At 37.6% G+C, this 27,387-nt stretch overlaps 2 protein-coding genes across 4 annotated transcripts; both read left to right on the forward strand.

Annotated features, from left to right (window-relative positions):
• Positions 1-92: 92 nt before the first annotated feature.
• Positions 93-14,393, forward strand: ipo9 (importin 9). 2 transcript variants are annotated; one of them, XM_077203453.1, is made up of 24 exons: positions 93-344; positions 2,480-2,541; positions 2,654-2,740; positions 2,830-3,031; positions 3,117-3,205; positions 3,294-3,380; positions 3,987-4,106; positions 4,187-4,287; positions 4,422-4,480; positions 4,575-4,726; positions 4,803-4,901; positions 4,981-5,087; positions 5,176-5,315; positions 5,412-5,571; positions 7,586-7,812; positions 7,916-8,064; positions 8,146-8,274; positions 8,366-8,641; positions 9,562-9,728; positions 9,815-9,948; positions 10,030-10,149; positions 11,358-11,468; positions 13,385-13,461; positions 13,572-14,393. In XM_077203453.1, exons 1-24 carry the CDS (start codon positions 179-181, stop codon positions 13,680-13,682), a joined length of 3,132 nt encoding a protein of 1,043 aa, XP_077059568.1. In that variant the 5' UTR covers positions 93-178; the 3' UTR covers positions 13,683-14,393. The 2 variants fall into 2 exon arrangements, with proteins under 2 accessions (XP_077059568.1, XP_077059569.1); XM_077203454.1 differs by having other exon boundaries at positions 100-344; positions 5,409-5,571.
• Positions 14,394-16,202: 1,809 nt separating this feature from the next.
• On the forward strand, positions 16,203-24,818 carry shisa4 (shisa family member 4). Of its 2 annotated transcripts, XM_077203458.1 has the most exons (6): positions 16,203-16,443; positions 16,560-16,671; positions 18,113-18,290; positions 20,382-20,518; positions 21,952-22,140; positions 22,844-24,818. In XM_077203458.1, the coding sequence occupies exons 2-6, from the start codon at positions 16,614-16,616 to the stop codon at positions 22,882-22,884; spliced, it is 603 nt and encodes a 200-aa protein (XP_077059573.1). In that variant the 5' UTR covers positions 16,203-16,443; positions 16,560-16,613; the 3' UTR covers positions 22,885-24,818. The 2 variants fall into 2 exon arrangements, with proteins under 2 accessions (XP_077059573.1, XP_077059572.1); XM_077203457.1 differs by having other exon boundaries at positions 16,203-16,671.
• Positions 24,819-27,387: the final 2,569 nt, after the last annotated feature.

The following is a 27,387-nucleotide window of genomic DNA, read 5'->3' on the forward strand; positions in this document are numbered from 1 at the left end:
TTGTTCAACCTCCATTCCTATGGATGGAGCCATTGTGTTCATGATAGCTCCAATGATTCGCGAATGGCAACATTTCGTCGTTTCATAGTCCCTCCCTAAACTTGCATTGGCGCGCTGTGCATCCTTCCGTCGGGTCTCCGGTCATCTCTCCGTGAGCCTCAGAAAAACTGGCAAAAATATGGCGGGTATGAGCGCCTCGGGTCCCGGCCCGGTTTCGACTCTCGACCAGGTGGATAAAGGACTGAAGGAGACTCTTATAGACGCGCTGAACGCCATTCTGTCGCCGGTACAAGAAGTACGTGCAGCGGCTGAGGAGCGTATTAAAGTGTTGGAAGTGACGGAGGGTAAGAACTGACGTGAGATGCTGCCACAACATACATGACACCATGTGAAGTGCAGATTTTCACACACGGGCATTCCTATACACACGCCTTTTAATTTAAATGAACGTTTGCTAATTTAATGATGCTTCTCGAACGTGTTTATCATTCATGTACGCGCGCTGAATTCGCTAACATATTGGATTGAATTGAAGAGGCAAACGCATGTGCAGCCAACATGTTCCCGCATTTATAGTTGATGCTTGTAGAGACGTGAAAAGATTACATGTGTGGGGTTCGGTTCTGTCCTTCTATACTTTGTCCGTTTCACTTTTAAACTCAAATGACTGTAATTTCGTGTTGGTAAATACGCGTCATGTTTGTGAGAATATCTGTTAAGATTCTAAATTCACTCCTTAGAAAACAACATTCTGTCATGTAAGTTACTCAAGCTCATGTTGTTCCAAACCTGTGTGACTTATTTCTGTGGGTGTTAGAGACTGACATCCTTCGTAACCATTCACTTTAATTGCATACTTTTTCACACAGTAAAGGTGAATGGTGATTGATGTCTGTGTTCCGCGGGAGAATAAAAAGCTCATCAGAACAGTAAATTGTAGTTTTGGATGAACTAGCCGTTTAAGTTTCCTAATGCTAAGTATTTTATTTTTATTTTTTTTACATACTAAATGGACTGAATATATATATATATATATATATATATATATATATATATATATATATATATATATGCTAACTTATTTATGCATCACTTCCTCATCATATGTTCACTTTTGGTTTGGTTTCTGTCTCTATATTACAATTAGCTCTGAATAACCACTATCATCAAGGTTACATGTACGAGTTTAAAAAGTAATGCTTGAAAACCTGGTATGAATTGACCACTAATCTGAATATTGGTGAGGATGTGACCCCCTCATTGTATTGTATGTTTATGACCCATTCACTCATTTTGAGTCAGTTTCAAAGTCAGAGACAAACCACAGGGGTCCAAAATTGCAGAAAATTTTTTTAAACAAAAGTTTTCCATTATATTCACTTTTAAGCCTATTAAACTACTCACTATTCATTTTCTTAGTGTCAGGCAAATGGTATTCTAGCAGAGCTCTTAATGTTGAATTTTGTTATAGTTATGCTATCTTCTGAATACTAGCTTGCTACTTGATTTTGATTGGATTTTATACATTTTTTACAGCCATAAAATTATTCATATTGAGATTTTTTTTAATACAATAATTCAGAAGTGCACTGCAGTTTAAAAGTTTGAGGACAGTAATATTTTTTTAATGGTTTTTAAAAAGGAAACTCTTATGCTCACCAAGGCTACATTTATTTGATGAAAAATACAGTGGAAAATATTGTTTATTATTATTAAATATTTTATGATGTAATTTATTCCTGTGATGCAAAGCTGAATTTTCAGCATCATTACTCCAGTCGTCAGTGTCACATGACCCTACAGAAATCATTCTAATATGCTGATTTGGTGTTCAAGAAACAATTCTTATTATCAATTATGAAAACAGTTGTGCAGCTTAATATTTTTGTGCAAACCATGATACTTTTTTGGGATTCTTTGATAATTAGAAAGTTCTAAAGAACAGCATTTATTTGAAATAGTATTCTTTTGTAGCATTAAAAAAAGTTTTTTTCATGTCACTTTGATCAATCTAATGAATCCTTGCTGAATACAAGTATTTGTTTCTTTAAAAACATTTTTATTGACCCCAATCTTTTGAACGGCAGTGTATTTGCAGTGTATTGTAGAAAGAAAAAAAATCTTCCCACATAAAGTTTGCCCTTGAAAATCAGTCACTGGCTGTGGCCTCTCTCAGGCTGCTGCTGTGTGTTGGGTGTCAGCAGTAACATTGTCTCTTCGCCACCAGCCTCTCATTGAGTTAAATCCATGGATGATAAAAGATATGGCAGTGCTGTTTTGCTGTGAATGAAGCATACATTACATGTGTCTCTTTGATTGTACTTACTTTGGTTCTAATGCATTTTTGGGCCCAACTTGCTAACTTATTGCTGGTTCTTTGTACTTGTGAACTACATTTATATTCATTTGGTTTTGATTTGCTTCTGGTTGTTTTTGGCTCCCTGTAGAAAGTGACAATATCTTTGCACCTGTTTTGTAGAGTTTGGAGTTCACCTTGCAGAGCTCACTGTCGACCCACATGGAGCACTTGCTATACGCCAAGTAAGACTTAGTTGACATCTAGAAATTTTCAGCATAAATCAATGGGAAAACAAGTATTTGATTGTTATGGTTACATTTGCTTCCTTTTTTTTCTTCTATGTATCTGTTGTAGTTGGCCTCTGTCATTCTGAAGCAGTATGTTGAGACCCATTGGTGCGCCCAGTCAGAGAAATATAGACCCCCAGAGACGACTGAATGGGTTAGAGACGCGTATTTATGCCTTGATGTTTTAGAGTATTGGAGATGTGGCATTATGTTAATTTGCTTCCCGTGTCTTTTTCTGTTCAGGCCAAAGCTGCGATCCGTGAGCTGCTTCCAGGTGGTTTGCGGGAGGCTATCAGTAAGGTGCGCTCAAGCGTGGCCTACGCCGTGTCGGCTATTGCACACTGGGACTGGCCTGAAGCTTGGCCCGGGCTGTTCAAGCTCCTCATGGACATGCTGGCCAGTGGGGATGTTAACGCAGTACACGGCGCCATGAGGGTCCTCACTGGTAATGACTCCAAGCATCTATGACTCTTTCGTACAGTCACAAGAAGTCGCTGTTATTAAGCAACATATCATTATGTGTTTCATAGAATTTACACGAGAGGTGACAGATGTGCAGATGCCTGATGTTGCACCTGTCATTTTGCCTCAAATGTACAAGATTTTTACCATGGCAGAGGTATTATACTCAGCTTAAAAACACGGTACAGTCCATGCTTTTGAGAAAATCACGTGTAAACACTTGTGTTCTGTACTTAATGTTGCAGGTTTACAGTATTCGCACACGATCCAGATCAGTTGAGATCTTTACCACGTGCGCCAATCTCATCTGTGCGATTGATGAAGTAGCAAAGGTAAGCTCATAGACAAACAGGCATCACTTTACAATAAGGTTCAGTTTAATAGTTTAGGTAATGCAGTTGCTACCAATCAACTGAGTTAGAACAATACTTTTATAGCATTTATTAATCTTGTTTAATGTTAATTTCTACATATCACTACCATTCAAAAGTTTGGGATCAGTAAGATTTTTTTAATCATTATAATTTTTTCCTAACTAATTCCTTTTTTCAGCAAGAATTCATTAAATTTATGACAATAAAAGACATTTATAATGTTAAAAAAAAAAAAATATTTCAAATAAATGCCTAAAGTACTTCTGACCTTTATAAATGTCTGGGGGGGGGGATCAGTTTCCACAAAAATGTTAAGAAGCACAATGGTTTTCAAACATTTTTTTGAGCACCAAATCTGCATTTTAGAATGATTTCTGAAGGATCACGTGACACTGAAGACTGGAGTAATGATGCTGAAAATTCAGCTTTGCCATCACAGGATAAATTACATTTTAAAATATTTTAAAGTAGAAGTTGTTCAGCTGATTAACATTTGTTAAAGTATTACCGTTAAACATATGAAATAGTTAACTGAAATTTTGAAACAGTTGTTTTTGATTCTAGGGTGCTGCCAATACTCTGATCTTCCCGGTGGTGCAGCAGTTCACAGAGGCCTTCATACAGGCTCTGCAGATCCCAGACGGACCCACTTCAGATAGTGGTCTGAAGATGGAAGTGCTTAAGGTGACTAGCTGTTCCATCATGCAGAAAATTACTTTTTTCCCCTTATGATGTAATTGTAATTATGTATTATGTCTTCATAGGCTGTGACTGCTCTCGTGAAGAACTTCCCCAAACCTATGGTGTCCTCCATGCAACAGATTCTACCTATTGTGTGGAACACGTTGACAGAGAGCGCCTCCTTATATCCAGTCATTGACAGCTTTTACCACTCGTTTAACCTATTGCCATTAATATCTTAGACACATCTGATGTTTTTATCGGTGCCTCAGTCATTTAAATAACAGATTCAAGTACTTTTCTTAACCAATCATGTACTTATGTGAGAACTGAGGTCAACTACACAGAAGAAGTGGATGATCCAGTTGACTCTGATGGTATGTGCCATTAGATTTTTGTAATTGATAGTCATTGTTATTTAGATTGGTTTAGTAAGGACTGAGCTCTGTTAATTCATTGTCAATGTCACAGGTGAGGTCCTTGGCTTTGAGAACCTCGTCTTCAGCATCTTTGAGTTTGTCCACACACTGCTGGAAAACAAGAAGTTCAAGAGCACAGTGAAGAAAGCTCTACCAGAGCTTATATATTACATCATCCTCTACATGCAGATCACAGAGGATCAGGTGTGTAGGCGGTGTGAGTGTGTGTCTTACGTCTTTCTTTATAGCTTTTATCTTCACGTTCTCATCTGTCTCACAGATCAAGGTATGGACTGCCAATCCGCAGCAGTTTGTAGAAGATGAGGATGATGATACGTTCTCTTATTCGGTTCGGATATCAGCACAGGATTTGTTGCTGGTGAGAGCACAGAGAGTTTCTTTGTGGGTGTTTGATTATTTTCCCTCCTTTATATCTAATGTATCCTCTCGTCCATCAGGCTGTGGCTGCCGAGTTTCAGAATGAGAGCGCTGCTGCTTTAGCAGCGGCTGCAACACGGCACCTCCAAGAGGCAGAGCAAGCCAAGAACGCTGGCAGTGAACACTGGTAAAGAGAGAAAACGCATCCTCTGTCACAATCAAGCTTTGTCTTTCAGGGTGTTGCTTTACATCAATATCTCTCCGTGGATATGCAGGTGGAAGGTGCATGAGGCTTGCATGCTGTCCCTGGGTTCGGTCAAGACCATCATCACAGAGAACGTAAAGAACGGGCATGTGCAGTTTGACATGCATGGATTCCTGGCCAATGTCATCCTTGCTGACCTTAATTTACCAGGTAACATTCTTGGATATTTTCATTTCCATCTTATGTCTGTAAATGGCCGGAGTGTAATGGCAGGATCTGATCCGCATGTTATTCAATTCCCAGCAGCCTCTCCATTCCTTTTGGGCCGGGCCTTATGGGCAGCCAGCCGCTTCACTGCAGCGATGTCCCCAGAGCTCATTCAGCAGTTCCTACAGGCCACTGTGAGTGGTTTACATGAGAGCCAGCCACCCTCTGTTCGGATCTCAGCTGTGAGAGCTATCTGGGGGTAAGACTTTTATTTCCAGTTTCTCATGTGTAGGGTTTAATAATTTGCACATAATCTGTATGCTGTTCCCCCTTTAGGAGCTAATTAAGGCTTGCTTGGGTTACTTCTAAGCAGGAAGCTTAATCGGTTCTACACACACTGAGCAATTTAGGAATGAAAACCTGAAAAATGTCTTGGTGATGAATATATATGTGGTTTAAACGGAATTACACAATTTAATTATTTCAAATAATTGCCAATGTGTATGAATATTTAATAATTCTCCAGTCTTTTTGTCATTTACACTACAGTTGTAAAAGTTTGGAGTCCATAAGGTGTGTGGGGTTTTTTGTTGTTGAAAGATTTAATGTGTAATGAATTGATACTTTTATTTAACTAGGATGCATTAAATTGATCCAAAGTGACAGTTAGGGCTGCAACAACTAATCGATAAAATCGATTATAATCGATTATGAAAATCGTTGTCAACGAATGTCATTATCGATTAGTTGGTCTGCTTACGTCACGGGGAGCGTTTACTGGTACGCACACACACGCAAGGTCTCTCTCCCTCAGGGGCTCTGCCGAGCGCGCGCGCTACACGGTTTGGAGCAGTCTCTTCTGTCTCGCATGCGCGCTCTTGCTTGCGCGCTCTAGATTTCGGGAGTTTGAACTAATTCGCGGGCATCAAGGAGCCGCAATCAATATGCGGGAGACTCCCGGGACTTCCGGGATCTTGGGATGTCTGTATTTTGTCTCGAGCATCAGGTTGCGCAATCAGTTCGCTCGCAACGTAAGTGATGGATTAAAATAGCGCTACCGCAGAAATAGGTTAAATTAAAACGGTCTTTACAAAGCGAAGCACTAAATATAAAGGCAGTTAATAACAGCAGCAGTAAAATATTGTTTTTTAGTCACTGTACTCAGTGGTTTTCAGCGAATGCTTGTGCACTAATGCATAATTTCTCCTGTCCTTTACTCAAGCCTGTTAGCTTGCTGGGTAACGTTACCTCCATTCCGTTCTCTTTTTATAGCATTTGTCTACTAAGTTTTAATTGTTTTTCAAACGCGATCTACTGCGGCTCTACATTCACACAATTGTTTTCAGTCTTTCTATATTTATTTAATCAATTTATCCTTATATTATTCTTTTATATATTATATATAATATATATTATATTCTTTATCCTTATATTCCTTATATATAATTAATTTTAAATAAAAATTAAATGAATTATATATTTTAGATGTTTTTAGTTTGTTTTTAGTTCAGATATTCACATCTGAACAATATGTCCGTGTAAATTTGTTTTAACAAAAATTGTGTTAAAACATAATATGTTGGATATCATTTTTTTAACAATAATCATGTTTGTCAACTTGCCATCAGCAATTATCATTAAAAACAATGCAAATATTGATATTAGTAAAACTCAATGTGTGGCTTTTGCACTTTTTAAAGTACACTTTTACACATAAATACCCTGATTTACGGTTTTATTTAGTTATAATATAAAAAAAATCTAATTTAATTTCTATCCGATTAATCGAAAAAATAATCGTCCGATTAATCGATTATCAAAATAATCGTTAGTTGCAGCCCTAGTGACAGTAACAACATTTTATAATGTTACAAAAGATTTCTATTTCAAATGCTGTTCTTTTGAACTTTCGACTTGACAGACAATCCTGAAAAATTATCATGGTTTCCACACAAATTTTAAGCAGTACAACTGTTGAACATTAATTTTTAAAAAATTATCAGGATATTAAAATGATTTCTGAAGGATCATGTGACACTGAAGTAATGGCTGCTGAAAATTCAAGTTTGCATCACAGGAATAAATTACTATTAAAATATCATACATATATTAAACGGTTTTTCACTATATTACTATTTTTACTGAATTTTTGATCAAATATATGCAGCCTTGGTGAGCATAAGAGACTTCAAATACTAAAAAATCTTACAGACCCTAAACTTTTGAACTGTCTTGTATTTTTTATCTGATCTCTCTTTATGTGTTTTTCACAGGTATTGTGATCAACTCAAGCTGTCGGAGAGTACCCACGTCCTGCAGCCGTTCCTGCCCAGTGTCTTAGAAGGGCTGGTGCAGCTCGCGGCTCAGTTCAGCTCTGAAGTTCTCACTTTAGTCATGGAAACCCTTTGTATTGTTTGCACCGTGGATCCGGCTTTCACCACGAGTGCTGAGAACAAGATCTGCCCACTCACTATTGCCATATTCCTTAAGTACAGTAATGGTAAGATCGTTTTATAATCATTTAATTTTATGGTCGACATCCAGTATCATTTGCCTTGTAGATTAGATTACTTGGGGCTAGTTTTCTTTTCTCTTTCTGTTAGATCCAGTTGTGGCATCTTTAGCGCAGGACATCTTCAAGGAGCTTGCTCAGATTGAAGCCTGCCAAGGACCCATGCAAATGCGCCTCATTCCTACTCTCGCTAGTATTATGCAGGCACCACCTGATAAAATCCCATCTGGCCTTTGTGCTGTAAGATAAACTTCTCATTTTGTTCTACCTCCATTTATGAACTGTTTTCTGTAAGCAATACATATTTTTCTGTTCTTGCAGACATCCATAGATATCCTAACTACAGTTGTTCGTAACACTAAGCCCCCTCTGTCAGACATGCTTGTGTGCCAAGCTTTTCCTGCGGTGGCCCAGTGCACCCTCCGCACAGATGACAACACCACAATGCAGGTAGCATCAGTTTCCTAAACAAATCTGTTATATCTTTTCAGAGTCCTCATGTCAGTTGTTATCTAACTCGCATCATTGCTGATTTTCCCAGAATGGTGGTGAATGCTTGAGGGCCTATGTGTCCGTGGCGCTGGAGCAGATTGCCCAGTGGCAAGATGAGCAAGGCCACAGTGGCCTGTGGTATGTCATGCAGGTTGTCAGTCAGCTCCTGGACCCTCGTACGTCTGAGTTCACCGCTGCTTTTGTAGGTCGTCTCGTGTCGACTCTCATTGCCCGGGCTGGCACTCAGTTGGCTGACCAGCTGGACCAAATACTGCGTGCTATTCTCAGCAAGATGCAGCAGGCTGAGACCCTCAGTGTGATGCAGGTACGGTTGGATCATGACTAGAAATTTGGCCCAGGTGCAGTACCCCAGTGTCGATACTAAATTGATACCATTAGTGTTTTCAAACTTGGGCCTGGGGGCCGCAAGCAGGGTCCATCGAAAATTTGAGAGAACAAAAATATTAGGGCTGTCAACCTTAATTTGTTGACTTTAAATGTCAAAAAAATATGTTTAACAGTTGTTTTAACACTATTTATGACATTCATTCATTGTTTACATCAACACCCGATCTAAATTTATTTTTATTTTATATATTCATTTTTAAGTGATTTGTTGCATCTTATTTCATTTTTGAAAGATGGCGCCCATCATATTTGGAGGTCATTGTTGTCAAGTTTGGAACAATCCTGTAATTGTCAAGAAATAAACCGTTCTCAACGTCATGGGAAACCTGGAAGTATCAGGGAATTTTGAAATTATGTTTTCCATGACTGAAAAAGTAATGAAATGTAAAATCATGGAAATTTCTAAAGTATTTCATCAGCTATTAAGCCATAAATGTTTAATTGAGCAAATTGTTTTATTGATTCAGTTATTTTCAATGAATTAGTCAAAACCGTTTGCAAAATGGTCTGAATATTCATAAATTAATCAGCTTCTTGAAAGTTTATTAAATTGAAAGTAAATTAATTCAGTTCCTTGAAAGGAAAGAAACCAAAATAATACAGTACATTTCTGGTACGATGGTGCTGGGATACTGCTGAACCCGAATGCAGGTGTGGCATGATGTAGCAAAGGTACAGAAATAGCACCCACTTAATTAACTGCAATTTTACTTTTCAGCAAGTTATAGATGTCTGCTTGTTTTGCGTATTGAACATAGATTTTCTTGCATGACAGATAATTCTAAAGCTGGCTGCTCAAATGAAGTGTGAAATATGTCCTCTTTATTCATTTGTCAGTCCCTGATCATGGTTTTCGCCCACCTGGTCCATATCCAGTTGGAGCCCCTTCTGGAATTCCTATGCAGTCTTCCAGGTCCCACAGGAAAACCTGCCCTAGAGTTTGTCATGGCTGAGTGGATGAGTCGCCAACATTTGTTCTATGGCCAGTATGAAGGCAAAGTCAGGTGAGGGTTTCCAATTTTGTCTCCAGTGTGTTTGAAGGAATTGTACAGCTTGCATTGAAATAACACTGTAATCACTCTGTCCACAGTGCTGTCGCCTTGTGTAAACTCCTCCAGCACGGTCTCAATACAAATGACAAGCGCCTCCAAGATATAGTCGTCAAAGGAGATGAAATTTTTAATCCAGACGAGGGAATTTGTACACGTTCTAAATCAGCCAAGAGTAAGTAGATGACCTCTTAAACTACCAAATTAATGATTAATAATTATTGCTTTAGATATCTGACCGATCTGTTCCTTTCAGACCCACAGCGGTGGACCAACATTCCTTTGCTGGTAAAGATCTTTAAACTCATCGTCAATGAACTGTCTTCTGTGGTGGAGGCTAATGCAAATAGAGCAAATCCAGCAGATTGGAGCCAAGGTATTTATGTGGTTGGTTTAAATATTTACCCCTAGTGTTAGTCAGGGTTTCCGTTGTCCGGTAATTACCAGACATTGGCCGGTAAAAAAATGAAATGTCCGACAAAATTAAATCTCTCCGGTCAAATTGTCTGATTAAAATTGCCTAATAATCCCGCCCCCCTAACATAATCTGAATTTGAGAATAAGCCTAAAATATATAAAGCAAAAATACACCGATCTTTGGCTATGTTATAAATATAAAGGAACAGGCTCTACCGTTTGAAAGTTATGAAACAACATCGCATGCAGCATTTCAAATAAAGCGCACTCCTAAAACGGCTGTAATATAGACCTAAACAACGAACGCTTGAGTGAGACGTTTAAAATATGGCCAGGCCCAGGCAGACTAGCCTTAAAAGCTTTTTTACAGAGGCCAGACGATGGTGAATCAGGAACATCTCATTATAGCCAGTGGTTCTAATCCGCGCACTCGTACAGTTTTTTTTTTTTTTTTTTTTTTTTTTTTTTTTTCCCTCTCTCATCAAAACTGATCACCAGTCACCAGTGGTTACAGTCTATATCAAGCAGGGACACGTTTGTGTGCATGTTATTTTGTGATTTCACCGGAAGGAATAGAGAGTCTCCGCAACGGTGATAGATTGAAGCGCGCGTCCGAGTGAAGATTGCGCAACCCGCGCAGCGCGTCGTCCATGCAACTGATAGCAGTGGACACGAGCGCTCAGCTTGATTTCAAAAACAACAGATTTTAGCGCTAGATCTCTTATTTAATAGCGAACTAAAGGAATGATCTGCTAGTTAACTGGAGATGTTTTATTTATTTGTATTAGGTACATCCGTGCCTCAATGTTTCAAAAAGTGAATGTGTGTGAAACCATACTAAAAAACAATTGGCGTTGATTGACGCCAATCGGACGTTCATGTTTTTTTCCGTCAATTTGAAAGTTAAGCTAATAATAACATGTTGCATTCTATACGGCCTGATTATGTAATTTTTTTAGTTTACATAGACTGCCTCCAGTTTTCCTCAACTTGACTAATTAAGAGGCGATATTTGACCGGCATATCATCAAAATGTCCGTAAAACGAAACCTCTGCCGGTCACTTTGACCGGAAACATTTTTTTCTAGCGGAAACTCTGGTGTTAGTATTAATTGATGACTTTGAATTCTGGGGGGCATCTTAAGATTTGTAATTCTTGCTTTGCAGACTCTGGTGGAATGTGGGATGATCTGGCGGAGGAAGAGGATGATGATGATGAGGAAGATGAAGGACTAGCAGGACAGCTTCTGTCTGATCTCATTGCCTCCAACAAATACGGTAAAAATTCATATGACCAACATAGGCTTAAATTTGCATTTTTCCATTCTAATATTACATGTATGTATTTGGCTTCATCCAAAGTGACTTGAATTGTATTTAGGTTTATGTATTTGTTTCAGTTTTAGTTTATTTTAGTTTTTATATATTTCCAGTTAGTACTTTTTGTATTAACTTTTCAGTTAGTTGACAACATTTCTAATTTTTCTTTAAAGGGGTGGTTCGGAATTTTGGACATCGGGCCTTATTTACAAGTTAGCCTGTGTGTTATTTACCAGTGGAGTCAGTTTTCGAAAATGTTCACCCAGTCCTTCCAGTTGCATAGTTCGCCGGTGCTAGGCTAGCGCGAGTCAATGGTATTGGTTAGCCTACCATTAAAACAGTTTTATCCACTCCACAGTTCACCAAAAGCACATCAATTATAACGCCAGACTATCGATGTAAATGTCTGTTGAGAGAATAATGTTAGAAATCAAACTACCCTTTCATCGCATTGCAATAGTTATACTTTGTTCCCTGTATTTACCAGCATAGTCTACAGCAGCAGCGGAGTGATTTTAAGTTAGCAAGGCAACCGAGAGAGCCGGTCCACATAACAATCATGCAAGTGTATTTACCTGCCGATGACACTCGTCATCACTACAGAAACAGAGTTTATTTCAGAATAAAGCAACAAGACATATGATTATGGCCACGTTTGAAAGCCATGACAATGTTTCGGACTTTGAAGACGATGAAGATGAGGAAATGTGTAATTATAAGAGAAAAAATTCTCCACTATGCATTGAACTGTAACGTTATCTCCACCAACGTTGTCGGTGTCGATCTATCAGTTATTAAAGAGTAGCTTCATTAGCTAGCTAACGTTAGAGTAGCCTAACAAAAGTTATTACCTGTTCATCTGTAGCTGTTGGTGAATCTGGAAAGACGGCTGGAACTGCATTCCAACTCAGTGACTTGTTATCGTTTCGATCACTTTGTACAAAGTCGTCTGATCTAAAATGATCGCTACAAATTCGGGCTTTTAGTAGTGTCTCTGTCGGTGTCTCCTTATCCAAGCCAGCAGCAAGAAGCCACAGTTGGTTCCTTTCTGGATCTCTTACTGGAAATCTTTAGAAACTTTTTGTTGACCATCTTTTTGGTTTATTTGTACAATTTCTAAAACTACAGTGAATAACCATTTTGCCAATTCTTTCAATTCCGATCGAAGGTTTCAAAATCGAGGCTACTTGACGTTCCGACTGTAACGTAGTGCGATTCTGTTGTTTACTTTCCGGCGCAGTACTACTCCCAGAGCAAAGTAAAATTCTGCTGCTGCTGAGAAACTAGTTCCTGTAAATGTAATGCGATCATTGAAATATATTTTGATATGTCAAGCTACATTGAGTAGTTTGATTTCTTACATTATTCTCTCAACAGACATTTACATCGATAGTCTGGCGTTATAATTGATGTGCTTTTGGTGAACTGTGGAGTGGATAAAACTGTTTTAATGGTAGGCTAACCAATACCATTGACTCGCGCTAGCCTAGCACCGGCGAACTATGCAACTGGAAGGACTGGGTGAACATTTTCGAAAACTGACTCCACTGGTAAATAACACACAGGCTAACTTGTAAATGAGGCCCGATGTCCAAAATTCCGAACCACCCCTTTAATGTAATCTTTTCATCGAACATTGTTGTTTTTATTTCAATTAACAAAAACGTTTTCTATAGTTTGTTAACAATAATAACCCTGCTTCAAATCTTTAGCAATACTTCTGTGTTGTACAGACATTAGCCGTTCTGTACATCCTCCGCTTTGTTAGTAAAAAAACAAGTAAACCAATTAAGTGCACAATGCTTTCTATATTCGCCCTTTAGTCTTTTCTACAAATAAGCCATTGTATAACAGTCATTGTAATTTCCCCATAGACGATGATTATTATGAGGATGATGATGATGAAGATCCAGATGCGCTGAAGGATCCCATATATCAAATTGACCTTCAGGTGAGTCATTTTGGGATTCAAAACACAGTATTTCTGTAACCCAGTGTAGACTTCATATCTTCATCTCTTATTAATATGCTGTTAAATGATTCTAATGTTTTTCTCCACAGGCTTATCTGACAGATTTCCTAACCCAGTTTGCTCAGCAGCCTTGCTATAGCATGTTTTCAAGCCACTTGAATGAAGTAGAGAGAAGAGCCCTGCAGTCCGTTGGTATATGACCTTTATCCCCACCCAACATCGGCTCCTTGTCCTTTGTTTCCGTCTTTACCACTCAGTCATCTTTTCTTCAAACTTGAACATTTGAGTGGCCTCGGAATGCCTTTCGGACAACGCTCTTGATCCACAACCCAAAAGAGGACTATATTAAAGGTTTACATGCCTCTCCCTGTGTTTTATTAAGGGAAGGAATGGACTAGGATTGATTCCTGTGGATGTTATAAGAGAAGGGCATGAGGAGCAGCTTCTTAGCGTCCCAGACAGGACTGTGTGGGTGCATTTGAATCGGATGTCAAAACACTACTGTGCTTTGATAGACCTGTCTGGTATGATGAATGAATTTTTTGCAAAGGGACTGGTAACGGTATAGGAACAATTTAAAAGTATCAATTGTCCAGTTGTACCTTCTCACTTTACTAAATCACGATGGTTACAAAATCTTTCTGTAGAGAAAGGAAAAGACTTCTGGCAGATGATTCATTACTGTTTGAAAAAAGTTGGAACTGTTGGCGGCCTTATTAAAATATTCCACGTCGTTTGTCATTACGTGGTCTCATGAGCATGGTCTTTATGGCTACACGGTGTTGGGTGAGCATGAAGAATTATATGGTGTTACAATGGTGATCTTACAGTCTTATTAACAACACTGTCTCCACTTGAGTATGAGAAAAATTTCAAAATAAAAGGCCTGTTATGGTCTAATTTTAAGTGTATTTAGTTTCGAAAAGTTTGTGAAGATTTAGACATCTGTATGACAGTATTTTATTTTTTTAACCGTAAAAAAAACAACTTCATTTATCTATATTCACTCTTAAAGATATATTGCTAACACTTAACAATAAGGTCTTATTTGTTAACATTAGTTAATGCATCAGCTTAAGTTAACTGACAATGAGCAATATATTTAAAGCATTTATTTATTTGTTAATGTTAGTAGAAATATTGTTCATGTTAGTTCACAGTGCATTAATGTCAACAAAAATCAAGTTGTATTACCAAATGTAAAAATTAGCATGAAGATTAATAAATGCTGTAGAAGTATTGTTCATTGTTAGTTCATGTTAACAAATCAAACCTTATTGTTATTGATTATTTTGTGTATATCGGTTATTGTTATTTGCCGGGTGTAAAACATTTTTTTAACTGTCCATTATCGTTAGGATAATGGTTCTGTTCAATTGGTTATAAACATGCAAATGGTTTATATATCTTATTCCATTACAAAGCATTGTTTGGTTAAAATTTAACAAATCTAAAGTGTCATGACGTGAAGGCCAAGTATCCCATACTCGGAATATGTCCTCTGCAGTTAACCCATCCAAGTTAGTGCACACACATTAGGTGCAGTGAGTAGTGAACACACACACACCCAGAGCAGTGGCATCTGGCATCGTTTTTTTATATATATAAAAAAGTTAACTCAGAAAATATGGAGTTCATCATAGGCCACAACAATTATTTACAAAATTCTTAAATTATAAAGTTTTAATTGGCATGATTTTTAGTAAACCTACCACCATAGTGGCACTCTGTACTTTACATTAATTTACACATTTTAAGATTTATTTGTATTATTTACTATTTTGTATATTACTTAATTTGTAACAGACAATTATGAAAATAATATATAAAACTTTGAGTCACATAGCACAAAAAACACATTTAGAGTTTATATGTATACACTGCCATTCAAAAGTTTGGGATTGGTAAAATATTTAATGTTTTAAAGTCTCTTATGCTCACCAAGGCTTTATTTATTTGATAAAAAAAAACAGTAATATTGTGAAATATTACAATTTTAAATAACGGTTTTCTATTTTAATATATTTTAAAATGTAATTTATTCCTGTGATGGCAAAGCTGAATTTTCAGCATCATTACTCCAATCTTCAGTGTCACACGAATTCATCATCAATCATAAAATTTTTAATCAAATAAATGCAGCCTTGGTGAGTAGCCTATAAGAGACTTCTTTTAAAAACATTTAAAAAATGTTACCTCTCTCAAACTTTTGAATGGCAGTGTGCGTATATATATATATATATATATATATATATATATATATATATATATATACATATACATATATATATATATATATATATATATATATATATATATATATATATATATATAAGATGCCCCCTTAAGAATTTACTTTTAAATTAAAATTTTTAGATACAAGTCTTGCATGTGCAGGATGATTGATGACACATCAGCCAGTGTTATAGGAAATAAATAGAAACATTTGCTGAATTAGTTGTTATAGCAATAGCATATATATATATATACATACAGGTGTATATATATATATATATATACATACACATACAGGTATATATATATATGCCTACATACAGGTATATATATATATATAGGCCTACATACAGGTATATATATATATATATATATATGCCTATATATATTTATATGCATTTCATTATATGTAACATAACACTCTTATTTTCAGAAACGATATAACGTAGTCTGTACATATAATGTGAATGAATGTATTTATCTCCAGAAGTGTGAACTGCTACAGGAGCCCACGGGCTCCATTTTCCCCTCATGGAATTTCGCGCGTCTGATGCACTACAACAACCACATACAGCAACGGTTAATCTCCGGAATAATTATCTTCATTTTCCCGTCTTAATTTGAATACAACGCTTCAGCCTGGGGAAATGAACGTCCTTTAATTTATTTCATCTATGAGGAGGCTGGTACTGGAGATTTGGCGTCGGGCGTGTAGCGTCACGGGCGGTGTGTCATTCCACACAGATCGCATGTTAATCACGAAGCCGCTTGATTCAGAGCTTCGCTTTCTGCGAGACGTAGCAAATATTATCATTTAAAGGTTTCCTTTCTTTTTTTCAAAGGATGCAAATGTAACAATTTTCGTCTGGTATAACGGATAGTGTTCTGGAAGCAGGATGTCCTTCTACGCCGTCATTATACCGGTCCTCTATATTATTTTCTCGGCTTGGCAGGGTAAGACGATATTGTAGTTTCTTCATAGGCCTCATTGCTGCAAATATTTACTTGTACATGTTTTTTTTTTTTTTTATAAGGTATTATTTCAGTAATATAGTGCTTTTTGCTGACGACGATTTCATGTATAGCTTTTATATAATGCAACTTGCATACAAGTAACATTGCTGCTACAATGTCAATTTCTATAGCAACAGCTCTCAAACCCCTTAGATTTGCAAGTTCCCTGCATTTGTTTTCTTCTGTATTTTGTGTAGGTAGGTCATTCACTGCAGAACCAGTTGAAAGCTTATCCAAGTTGAGACCTTGAAGCAAGTGGTTAACTGAACTACATTTAAAATACTGCTACTAATATGAAAACAAAGATGCAATTTAGCTAATAAATAAATAAAATAAATATATATATTTAAAAATTTATTGTAAGATTACATCTTGTAAAAGTAATGTAAGAAATTACTTTCTTTACTTTAGTAATTATTTGGTTAGTTGAGTGAGCATCTTCAAGTTAACTAATCAATTATTAATGTGCTCATTGTGCTGTGCATCATTGATATTTCATTAATTCTCCCACCTTTGAATTTAGGCTATTATCATGAATGTTTAGTGTATATGTAGTAGTGGCCAAAAAGTGACGTCCGGTCTAGGAAAATTGACATCTTCCTCCTTTAAAAAAGATTTAGAAAATTGTATAAACATGTTGTGTAGTTGTGCTTGGAGTCAGTTGTTTTATAACTAAATGAAGCATGCCAAATTATCTGGACACTTTTAGGCCAGGCTAAACTCAACTCATGCAAAAATGAGAGAACCAACAGAATGATCATAACTGATTATGTGGTTCTCAAAGTATGCTTTTTCTGTGCATAGTAAAATAAAACCTGTAGCTGCAATTCACTGTTTTTTGCCAAATAACTTTACCACTTAACCTTAACCAAGTTTAGTATTTTGTTCTTCTTCCCTCATACAGTGCTTAGCAAAAGTGAACACACCCATGCTAAAGTTGACTAAAAAGAGGAATAAAAAATCATCTTTTGGAAATTGATCGTAATCCCTTAATTTAAAAAATGAGGAAAAATCCAACCTTTAAGGACACAAATTTTCTTTGTGAATGAATAATGTATCATAAATAAATAAATGTTCTTCCTTAAAATACAGGGTGCATAAGTCAGGACACCCCTATGTTAAATTCCCATAGAGTCAGGTAGATTTTTATTTTTAAAGGCCAGTTATTTCATGGATCCAGGATACTATGCATCCTGATAAAGTTCCCTTGGGCTTTGGAATTAAAATATCCCCACATCATCACATACCCTTCACCATACCTAGAGATTGGCAAGGTTTGATTTCAGTATAATAGCTGGTTTGATTCGCATTGAGAGATAATCTAATGGAAAGTACCGTTTTGCTATATTTATTTCCACTATTTTTTTATTATTACTTTCAGTGAGTGCAAATGAGGACTGCTTGTGGTATGTGGACAAAAATGGCACTTGGCACAATGGCTTTGACTGCCCACTCATAACATTCTGCTGTGGGAACTGTCACCGCCGTTACTGCTGCCTGGATGGCTTCAAGATGATCACAGAGGCGGGACAGAAGCGCTGCATGCTGTTCCATCTCAGGTACATTTTTCAAGATTCTAGATTATTGACCACTAGGGTTAAAGGGTTAGTTCACCCAAAAATGAAAATGATGTCATTAATGACTCACCCTCATGTCGCTCCAAGCGCGTAAGACCTCCGTTCATCTTCAGAACACAGTTTAAGATATTTTAGATTTAGTCCGAGAGCTTTCTGTCCCTCCATTGAAAATGTATGTCCGGTATACTGTCCTTGTCCAGAAAGGAAATAAAGACATCATCAAAGTAGTCCATGTGACATCAGTGGGTTAGTTAGAATGTTTTGAAGCATCGGAAATACATTTTGGTCCAAAAATAACAAAAACGACGACTTTATTCAGCATTGTATTCTCTTCCGGTTCTGTTGGGGATCCGCGTTCAGTGACGCTGCTGACGTAAGACGCTGCTGACGTGTGTCTGGTGCGCCCGAGCTTCGTTTACAGTCTGAGGGAGACGCACGCTGGAAACAAAACAATCTTCACAAACATGTCTAAGGATTTCCACACAGAGGAAGACTTGCATTTTTTTGCCCAGCCATATTTATTTGAACCCGAATACACGGACGCACCAGATAACACGTCAGGAGCGTCTTACGTCATCAGCGTCACTGCGGACTCGTGAACGCGGATCCCCAACAGAACCGGAAGACAATACAATGCTGAATAAAGTCGTAGTTTTTGTTATTTTTGGACCAAAATGTATATCCGATGCTTCAAAACATTCTAACTAACCCACTGATGTCACATGGACTACTTTGATGATGTCTTTTTTTCCTTTCTGGACAAGGACAGTATACCGTTCATACATTTTCAATGGAGGGACAGAAAGCTCTCGGACTAAATCTAAAATATCTTAAACTGTGTTCCGAAGATGAACGGAGGTCTTACGGGCTTGGAGCGACATGAGGGTGAGTCATTAATGACATCATTTTCATTTTTGGGTGAACTAACCCTTTAAGTAGTAATGGTGTCTCGGATATCTTTATGTTCATTCTGTTTCTTTTTGGATCTTGTACAATTCAGTGGTTGATGGCTGATCCTCCAAAATTTGATCCCATTCACTTCCATTGTATGGGACACTGTAACCAAGATTTTTACAACATTGCTACAAATGCTGTTGAATGAGCTTACTTTGAATATAGAATATTTCTGTAGGTTTTCTATCTTTTGCACAAAAATATAAATTTTGTTGCAGTACTGCATCCATATTCTTGCACTAAAACACACATCCACCTGTATAAATCGCGTTCATTTTGAATTGTCCTTGCCTGTACGATGTCACTTGTTTCATACTACACTAGGTTTAAATGCTTTAAATTATTATACATGTGTTTACAACTTAACAATTACGTTATTGTCCATTGCTGTAATATTCTTTTTGCTTTTTTCGATTTAAAATAATAGGCTTCTGTCAGGGATTGCATTCATTTGAAATATTTTTAGAAAGTGCATGTCCAGTAATCTACTTATTGAAATATACTGGTGAAATCAGGCATTATGAGAACTAGCAAGTACTCACTCCATTCGTCCCATACATTATTGAAATTACATTATGTTAAGGTTTACATACAGTAGTTTAATAATATCATTACATATCACGGCCTGAACACGAAAAATATAAACAAGGCTGTTCACGCAGCCGCATCTCTCTCACCGAGTTTCAAAACAGTTGAAATGACAATAGACAAAAGTGTAGGTCATGAATTAATATTTTGGGGAGATCTGTCCGCAGAAGCAGCCATGATGAATAAATGATTTGTACGGAGGCATCTGATGACCAAGCTAAACTGGAATTTGTTAAATGTTTTTAGCCCGGAGCAATCTGTGTTTACAATGCACAACCTCTCAAGATGGTCACAGTGGAGTGTCTCGCTCATTAATCTCACATTAGGCCACCAAATAAAACTAATTTGATTTTAAGGAAAGCTGAGCAAAAGTATGACTGTTATAAAATAAATGCTAATCTTAATGGTGAAGCTGCTAATTGCTAGACCTCACGGCCTAACTATTTTCTATGAGTTGCTCCCAGAGAAGTCAGATTATTCAAAATTGATGTTTGATAACACCAGTGAAGTTTACTGTCCTGCCTCTCTCAGTCCTTCCACTATAGCTGGCATTGCTTCATCGATCCTGCTCTTTGTGGCTGCTATAGCAACTATGGTCTGTTGCTTCATGTGTTCCTGTTGTTACCTTTACCAGCGACGCCAGCAACGTGGCAGAACTCCTTATGAAGGTAAATGCAATCACTTTTTTCTTTCTTTCTCTTCGCTGTACATCCTGAATGTACTACATGTGGTATTTTATTGAAGTACATTTATATGTGAATTAATTAAAAAATAAAAATAAACAAATTTAAAAATGTGTTGTGTTGCAAAGACACATGAAGGGATTATATGTAATTTTTAGAATGTATTTTTTGTTTTGCTGTTTGTTTGCTGTTGCTGTATGTTAAATGATATGTTAAAAGTTGTAAAAGCATGTTAAAGGTAAAGCAAAATATACCATTAGCAAATCTCGGCTGCATGATTGTTTATATCACTGCAAAATATAAGCTTTAATCTCTAAACTCTGATCTGCTAAATGTGACCTATAAGGCATGAATTTATTTGGATACTATATAAACAGTAACATCATGATTTTCTGCAAAGCTGAATTGTGAAAAGCGCTATACAAATAAACTGACTAGACTTGACTTGATTTATTTATAATCTGGTATTATTCCTGGTCTGGTATTGAGTGGTGTACCCCCATTTAACATCCTTCTGTGTACCCCGTCTAGACCGCAGTCACACATTTTCATAATATATACCCCCTTAAATTGATTTTCCAGTGATTTTTTTACCGTTATCAATACCTTTATAACCTGTATCTACAAATAGATAATTGAATCAATTCGACTCTCACGATTCGGTCACGAAACACTGCTGTGTGTTACAGTTCTGCTGTGACTATTTTTCATTACAAAATAGAGCAAACAATACTGACAATACAGTGTTTAAAATGTACATCACATATTTGGGAAAAATTGCATTCTTCCTCGTATAGTATATTACTAACGTTAAAAACAAGAACTCACTCAGGATATGTTTTTGTATCGAAGAGAGTTTGAGTCTTAAATCATTCTCTATGCACATTCTGTCTATATTTGTTTATGACAGTAAGTGCTAAATCCCCATTTTTACAAAGGTAACTTGTCGAGAACGGCAGTAATGTAGCCCGATTTGCTAAGGCAGCATACTCTGCATGCAACCTATCATGTGCACACTGCTTGTGTGGATGCAGTCAGTTGCAATAGATGAGTTCATTTGATTGGATGTCATGTATTTGACCTTTTATGGCATTTTGCCTGTTACAAATACATGCTCTGTTTTAATGTTATTTTAAGGGGGAGTAGAATTAAATGAACAGCAAAACTCAGCATTTTGTTCACGTACCCTCTCTGTCACCTCACTGCCCCCAGGGGTACGTTTACCCCGGTTTGGGGGCTACTGTTGTATTGCATTGCGTTCTTCATTAGTTCTATGTATTTAACCACTGGCTTCTTATTGGAACTCTTATTACTCCTGAATAAATTTTCCATGGCTAATTTCAAAAATGCTTGCTTGCATGAACTGATTCTTATGAAGAATAAAAATTATAATTTACTAACATTAGTCTCAATTTCAGCCCAGCACATTCCAATGGCCAGCTATCCTGTGGAGCATATGTACGACGCTTATGGTAAACCCATTGGACATCCTGATTATCCTGGATTTCCAATGGCACCACAGTATCCAGGTGTCCCTCACCAATATCCTATGATGCACCATGGTCCTTATCCTCCTAATCCTCCTGATGCAGGATACAGTCAAGCAGGTATTCACATGGCCTCTGTAAGAGATTTAATACTTAGCTCTTAAAGTCACCATGACAGCAAAACTGACAATTCTTTTTTTAAGGAATATTGCCATATTTATTATAAATAATTTATCCATGTGCATCATTATTATTTTTTAACTCATGTGCCCTCATGAACTTTTATTAAAATAACTTCTGTACTTTGCAACTACGCCTCTTCTCTGATGACGTGTTCACTGGCATGAGGGCGGGACAAAATAGTGAACCAAAATGATCCAATCAATTCCTGATGGACAAAATCAAGTCCCACCCTACATTTTTTTTCTTGTTGGAGAAGCCCTTTCACATGGATATAGAAGAGAAGAAAAAAATGATTGCAATTTCTGTTTCATGCCAACTTTAAAAATAAAGTTTCCAAAGAAAGAAGAACCATTTTTGGTTCTCCAAAGATCTTTTGAGTGAAATGTGTCTTAAAATAACCATTTCTTCTTTATTTAAAGAACATTTTAACAAGAATTTTAAAAAAATTCCCCTTTAATGGAGCTTTTATGCAATGGAAAGGTTCCATGGATGTTAAAGGTCCTTCATGGAACCACCGATGCCAGTAAAGAACCATTTCTTTTTAAGAGTGTGCAGTGGAAATAAAAACACCACATTTGCATACAATAGCACACAGAATCACAAAGCTTTTCGCTGAACTGTGTTATTGTTGTGTTTTCAGCTCCTCCACCATACTCCCCTCCCCAATACCCAGGGCACTGAAAGAGCTGGAGTCTCTCAGCGAGAAGAAGATAACCCATACAATGGGTCATGAAGAGGGCCCATTCTTGTTTGGAATCCCTTGTATGAGAAGCGGTTTTAAAAAATGATTTATGTTATTTATTTCTTGATTAGTTTGTGGAGTGAAGCATGAACTGACTTCGGAATCGCCTCATGCCGTTGGAGTGTTTTCTTGTTTGATGTACAGCTTTCACGTTTCACTAATCAACAAGACTCTTCCCACTTAAATCCAGCAACTCGGTGAACTAAAAGACTGCTTTAAATTTGCCATTATATTTTGTTCAAACTCTCTGAAATGGACCGTTATGACTGTCCTGCAGAAGAGACTGGATGACAGTTCTGACTTATCCAGGATATAATTCTCTGTTCCGCCAAATAAGAAGCAGCGTGTGACATTTGCACTCTATTCTGCAATAGACATGCTTAGCTGTCTCTCCCTGCTTGTTTGTTCAAAATGTATTTATTTTACCGCTAATCTGAGCATGTCATGTGCATAAAACCAAAACATGCTGTACGCTTTTCATGTCTTAGATGTCTTATAGACAGTTAAAATGCAGACATGAGACATAGATGTCTTATAGACAGTTAACATGCAGTATGTAAATAAGAAAGAACTTACATTAAGAAAGAATTTCATGTTTCATGCCATCCTCCCAATCAGCCAAAACTTCATTCTGCGCATTTGTAGTTTGTCAACTGTTGTTAGATCTGGCTTGAGGTTGAGCTGTAATGTTAACGGCCCTTAGAATTGCATGTCTTTTATTGTATCTTGCTTCCCAGGCCAACTGTCAAGGAAATCACAGCAATGTTTGCATTCAGTTAGTTTAGTTCAGTCTGTTTTTACTTGTTTCAAAAAGGTTTTTGTAAAACATTTCACATTCATTTATGTTGTTTTGTTTCATTCTCACAGCGAGGTACGTTTAAGTCCCTTTAAGGCAAGTCATTTCACTCTGCGATTATTTTCGTAACGCCCACATGCAGCTATTTTCAGCGATGTACAGCTCCTATTTACTTGAATGGGGAAATACTGAAATCTGTTTGCCCAAATTACTTTCATTAAGTTCACGCCAAAGATAAATGAAAAAATAAATACAAATTTTCACACCCTTTCCCATTGGCTCTTTTAACTGTAAAGGTGCTGTCAAATTTACCGTTGTTCAGCTAATTTTAATGGGAATCCACACAATTATGAATTTTGTCACGTTGTGCGAATGTGCCACATTGACCAACAGTCAATGTTTGAAAGTGACTTTTGTTTGAGCTGTGCTTCATACATCGCTACATTATTATTAACAATAGATAATGGAACTTTTTTGCTCGTGAAATTTTGCTAATGCGACTGCACCATAAGACGGGACTTCCATTGCCGCCATATTGGGTGTTTTCCCCCCATATATATTAGCACGAGTGGATGTCTCTGCCTTAATTACTTTTAAATTTCATCATAAGTTAAACTTTTCAAGGGTAGATTATAATGTAAATGAAAAGAATTAGACATCTCATTAAAAGGATCAATTCTCAAGGTACATTTGAGGTGCAATTTGTTTTGACTTTAAATTATTTCTGCTACCTCCTCATCTCACATCTGTAAGATTAGTTTTTATGCTTAGTCCACTGTTTAAATAACGTGTTAGTTGTTTAAAATAATGTATATTTAACAGTGTTGTTTTTGTTATATACAGCATATGGTACTGTATTTGTCACTCTGGAATGTGAAGTACAAATAAGAAAAGGAACTATAAAGAGAAATTTTTACAACATGTAACTTTAACAGCCATTTTAAACTTGAGTGTGAGGCAATTCATAGGCTACTAGTGTTTGAACTTGCACTAATCATCCTATAAGAAAGGTATAATTGAAGAGACTGGACAAGTAATATTGCATAATTCTCTTTTTACAATAAAAACAGACTTGACTTTGCTGTCTCGATTAATGCTGTACCTGAAATCAATGAGTAACCTAATAACAACAGATGTAAATAAACACTGCTGCGATTAGATCCTACTCTTTTAGACAACACCAGAGCCCACCGTAGTCCCAGAGCCACAGAGAGCCAAGTCTGAACAGGTGCATGAGCCGGCAATAACATCCCTCATGGAGATTACCCTTGAAGCCACATTCAACCCGGAGCCCAAGCCAGTTATGGAGTTTGACCAGGTATGAGGGCCAGCAGCGATATCCATACCAGTGGGCTTATTGATAGAGTAAGAAGGAATGGATACTCCCAAGGCAGAGATGTGTGTGCAGTACTCGGACCCTATTGTGATAATTGTTGAATGTGAATGGATCAATTTGAAGTCTCTGTCGTCGGCCTGTTCCAAGTCCCTTGCGTCGCTGGTGCTCCCGCCCAGCACCAAGTCTGTTTTGTCACACTGCACCAATTCTGCATTGTTGCTGATGCTCCCACCTCCTCTGCCTATGAGGTTGTAGTTATTTGGTCCTGGCCCCCTTCAGCCATTCGGCTCCGTCTTCCCTAGCAGCTCGGATCCACGTTGGGCTTTTAGCTCTCCAGCTCTGCCCTGGTGTGTGGATCTACCTGAAGCCTCAAAGCCCCGGACTCCACCTCGTCCTGTCGACCCATTGGCTCCACCATGGCTACACACTAGCTCAGCTCCACTGTGACCCCTCCTCCCTCAAGCTCCGCCTTAGTCAGTCATCACCCTGGTTGTGCCACGGACCTTCGGTCTCTTCCTTCCCTACGGCTCCACCGCTGTCTTCGTTCACTCCGGCTCTGCCAAGTCCCCGTCTTCACCTTGGTCCCGCCTTGGCCCTTCAGTCCATCAGTGTCTTGATGGATCTTCATCTCCTCGGCTCTGCTTGGGTCTTTACCAACCTCGTCTCCACCTCACTCGGTTGGGCTCCTGGCTACACCCTGGCTCCTCCCTCATGGGCCTGCATCCTGATGGCTCTGTTTGGAGTCACTCCCTGGTTTCTCCCACAGTCACACCCTCCTTAACTCCTCCCCTGCCATCTCCTCCCTTATCATTGGAGGTCCCTTCTGCCTACTCCTCATCCCCCTACCTCCTCTGTTGGACTTTGTTTTTTAACCCTCTACTGCACCCATTATTATGCAATCATGTTAAAAAAATTTACAGTGTTTTTTTTATATATAAAATAGACTCAAATTAACATTTTTTTTTTTTTTTGGGGGGGGGGGTACTTTTGGGTGCGTTGCCATATGGCAACATTGTGCGACAATGGAACAGCCTGATGCGTTTTCTCCTAAAATGACATGAAATTCATAGATGATTACAGACCTGTCTTTTAGAAATGAAATTGTTTTTATTATTTAAAATGTTTTCAAGAGCTTTGTGTACAAAATATGAAACTAATTTTCAAAGTATTATTTCAACAACATTTACAAAACATCTGACGCAAACTCACAAGAACTGTTCAAGTGAAACTACTCAATGTGAAACGATTATTTCAACAACATTTACAAAACATCTGACACAAACTCATAAGAACTGTTCAAGTGAAACTACTCGATGTGAAACGCCTTAAAGCAGTTGTTCTCTCCGTTAAAGGTGGGGTATGTGATTTTCTTTTTTGACCATTTTTTCAAAATCACTTGAAATCTTATTCCTAACCCACTTACAGCCACTGAGTTAGAAGCACTGACATGAAAATTAAAAAATGAAATCATCTGTGGAACGGGCAGGACTCGAAAAACTCCAGCCAATCATTTCCAAGACCACCTAGAATCATTGGACAGTAAGTGCGTCAATCAAACGGTCGTACCATACCCCCCTCCCCCATGCCCCTCTTCGAATGGGTGGAGTGGGTGGAGTCAGGGCCAGCGTTGGAGGAAAGAAGGTAGGACCTTTTGAGTTGTGTATTTTCAAAATCTGCCGGCCGTTTTGCAAATCACATACCCCACCTTTAAGGCAGAGGTGCACCTTGCACTTAGAGCAAACCCCTCTGACGATGCCCTTGCAGCCAGGATTCTTGTACCTTCCTTTTGGTGCACCCATCTCTGGCCAGTGATCAAAGCGGTCAAGACGGATATATATTTTACTTTTATACTTTACTTTTACTTTACTTTATAAATATATACAAATATATATAAATATATGAGTAGAATACAAATATCCAACTATATCAGTGCATCCATTCATTGTCATTCATACAAAGCTACTCTGCATTAGCATGGGCAAAATATTGTTCCATTACCGCACAATGTTGCCATATGGCAACATATCTATTTTATTAAATAAAAAGGTAATATAAGTATCAAAACAATGTGACAATGATTGAAATAAGATTGGAACTTACCCCCAGATGCTTGATGTATTTTTTTATTCCGAAGAAATATGAAAAAAATCTTCACATATACACAAGCACTTTTTCAGCAGCTGGAGTCATCAAAAGTGTGTGAAAAGAATGACGTTGCAAGGGTGTGTGTAGTGTTGTGATGTCATCAAAGCATATCATTGGTTACCACCAGGTTCTACCATGAATTTAAGATTAATCAGAGCTCATATT

The sequence above is a fragment of the Siphateles boraxobius genome, unplaced genomic scaffold (genome assembly GCF_051911475.1).
Source record: "Siphateles boraxobius isolate OS27281-9 unplaced genomic scaffold, OSU_SipBor_1 5, whole genome shotgun sequence".
In the NCBI taxonomy this organism is placed as follows: domain Eukaryota; kingdom Metazoa; phylum Chordata; class Actinopteri; order Cypriniformes; family Leuciscidae; genus Siphateles; species Siphateles boraxobius.

Coding starts and splice junctions, on each gene's coding strand:
- ipo9 (XM_077203454.1), top strand. CDS start 179: ATGGCGGGTATGAGCGCCTCGGGTCCCGGCCCGGTTTCGACTCTCGAC. Junction 8,065..8,145: donor TCCCATCTGGCCTTTGTGCT/GTAAGATAAACT, acceptor CTGTTCTTGCAG/ACATCCATAGATATCCTAAC. Junction 9,729..9,814: donor CAGTATGAAGGCAAAGTCAG/GTGAGGGTTTCC, acceptor CTCTGTCCACAG/TGCTGTCGCCTTGTGTAAAC.
- shisa4 (XM_077203457.1), top strand. CDS start 16,614: ATGTCCTTCTACGCCGTCATTATACCGGTCCTCTATATTATTTTCTCG. Junction 16,672..18,112: donor TATTTTCTCGGCTTGGCAGG/GTAAGACGATAT, acceptor TATTACTTTCAG/TGAGTGCAAATGAGGACTGC. Junction 18,291..20,381: donor TGCATGCTGTTCCATCTCAG/GTACATTTTTCA, acceptor TGCCTCTCTCAG/TCCTTCCACTATAGCTGGCA.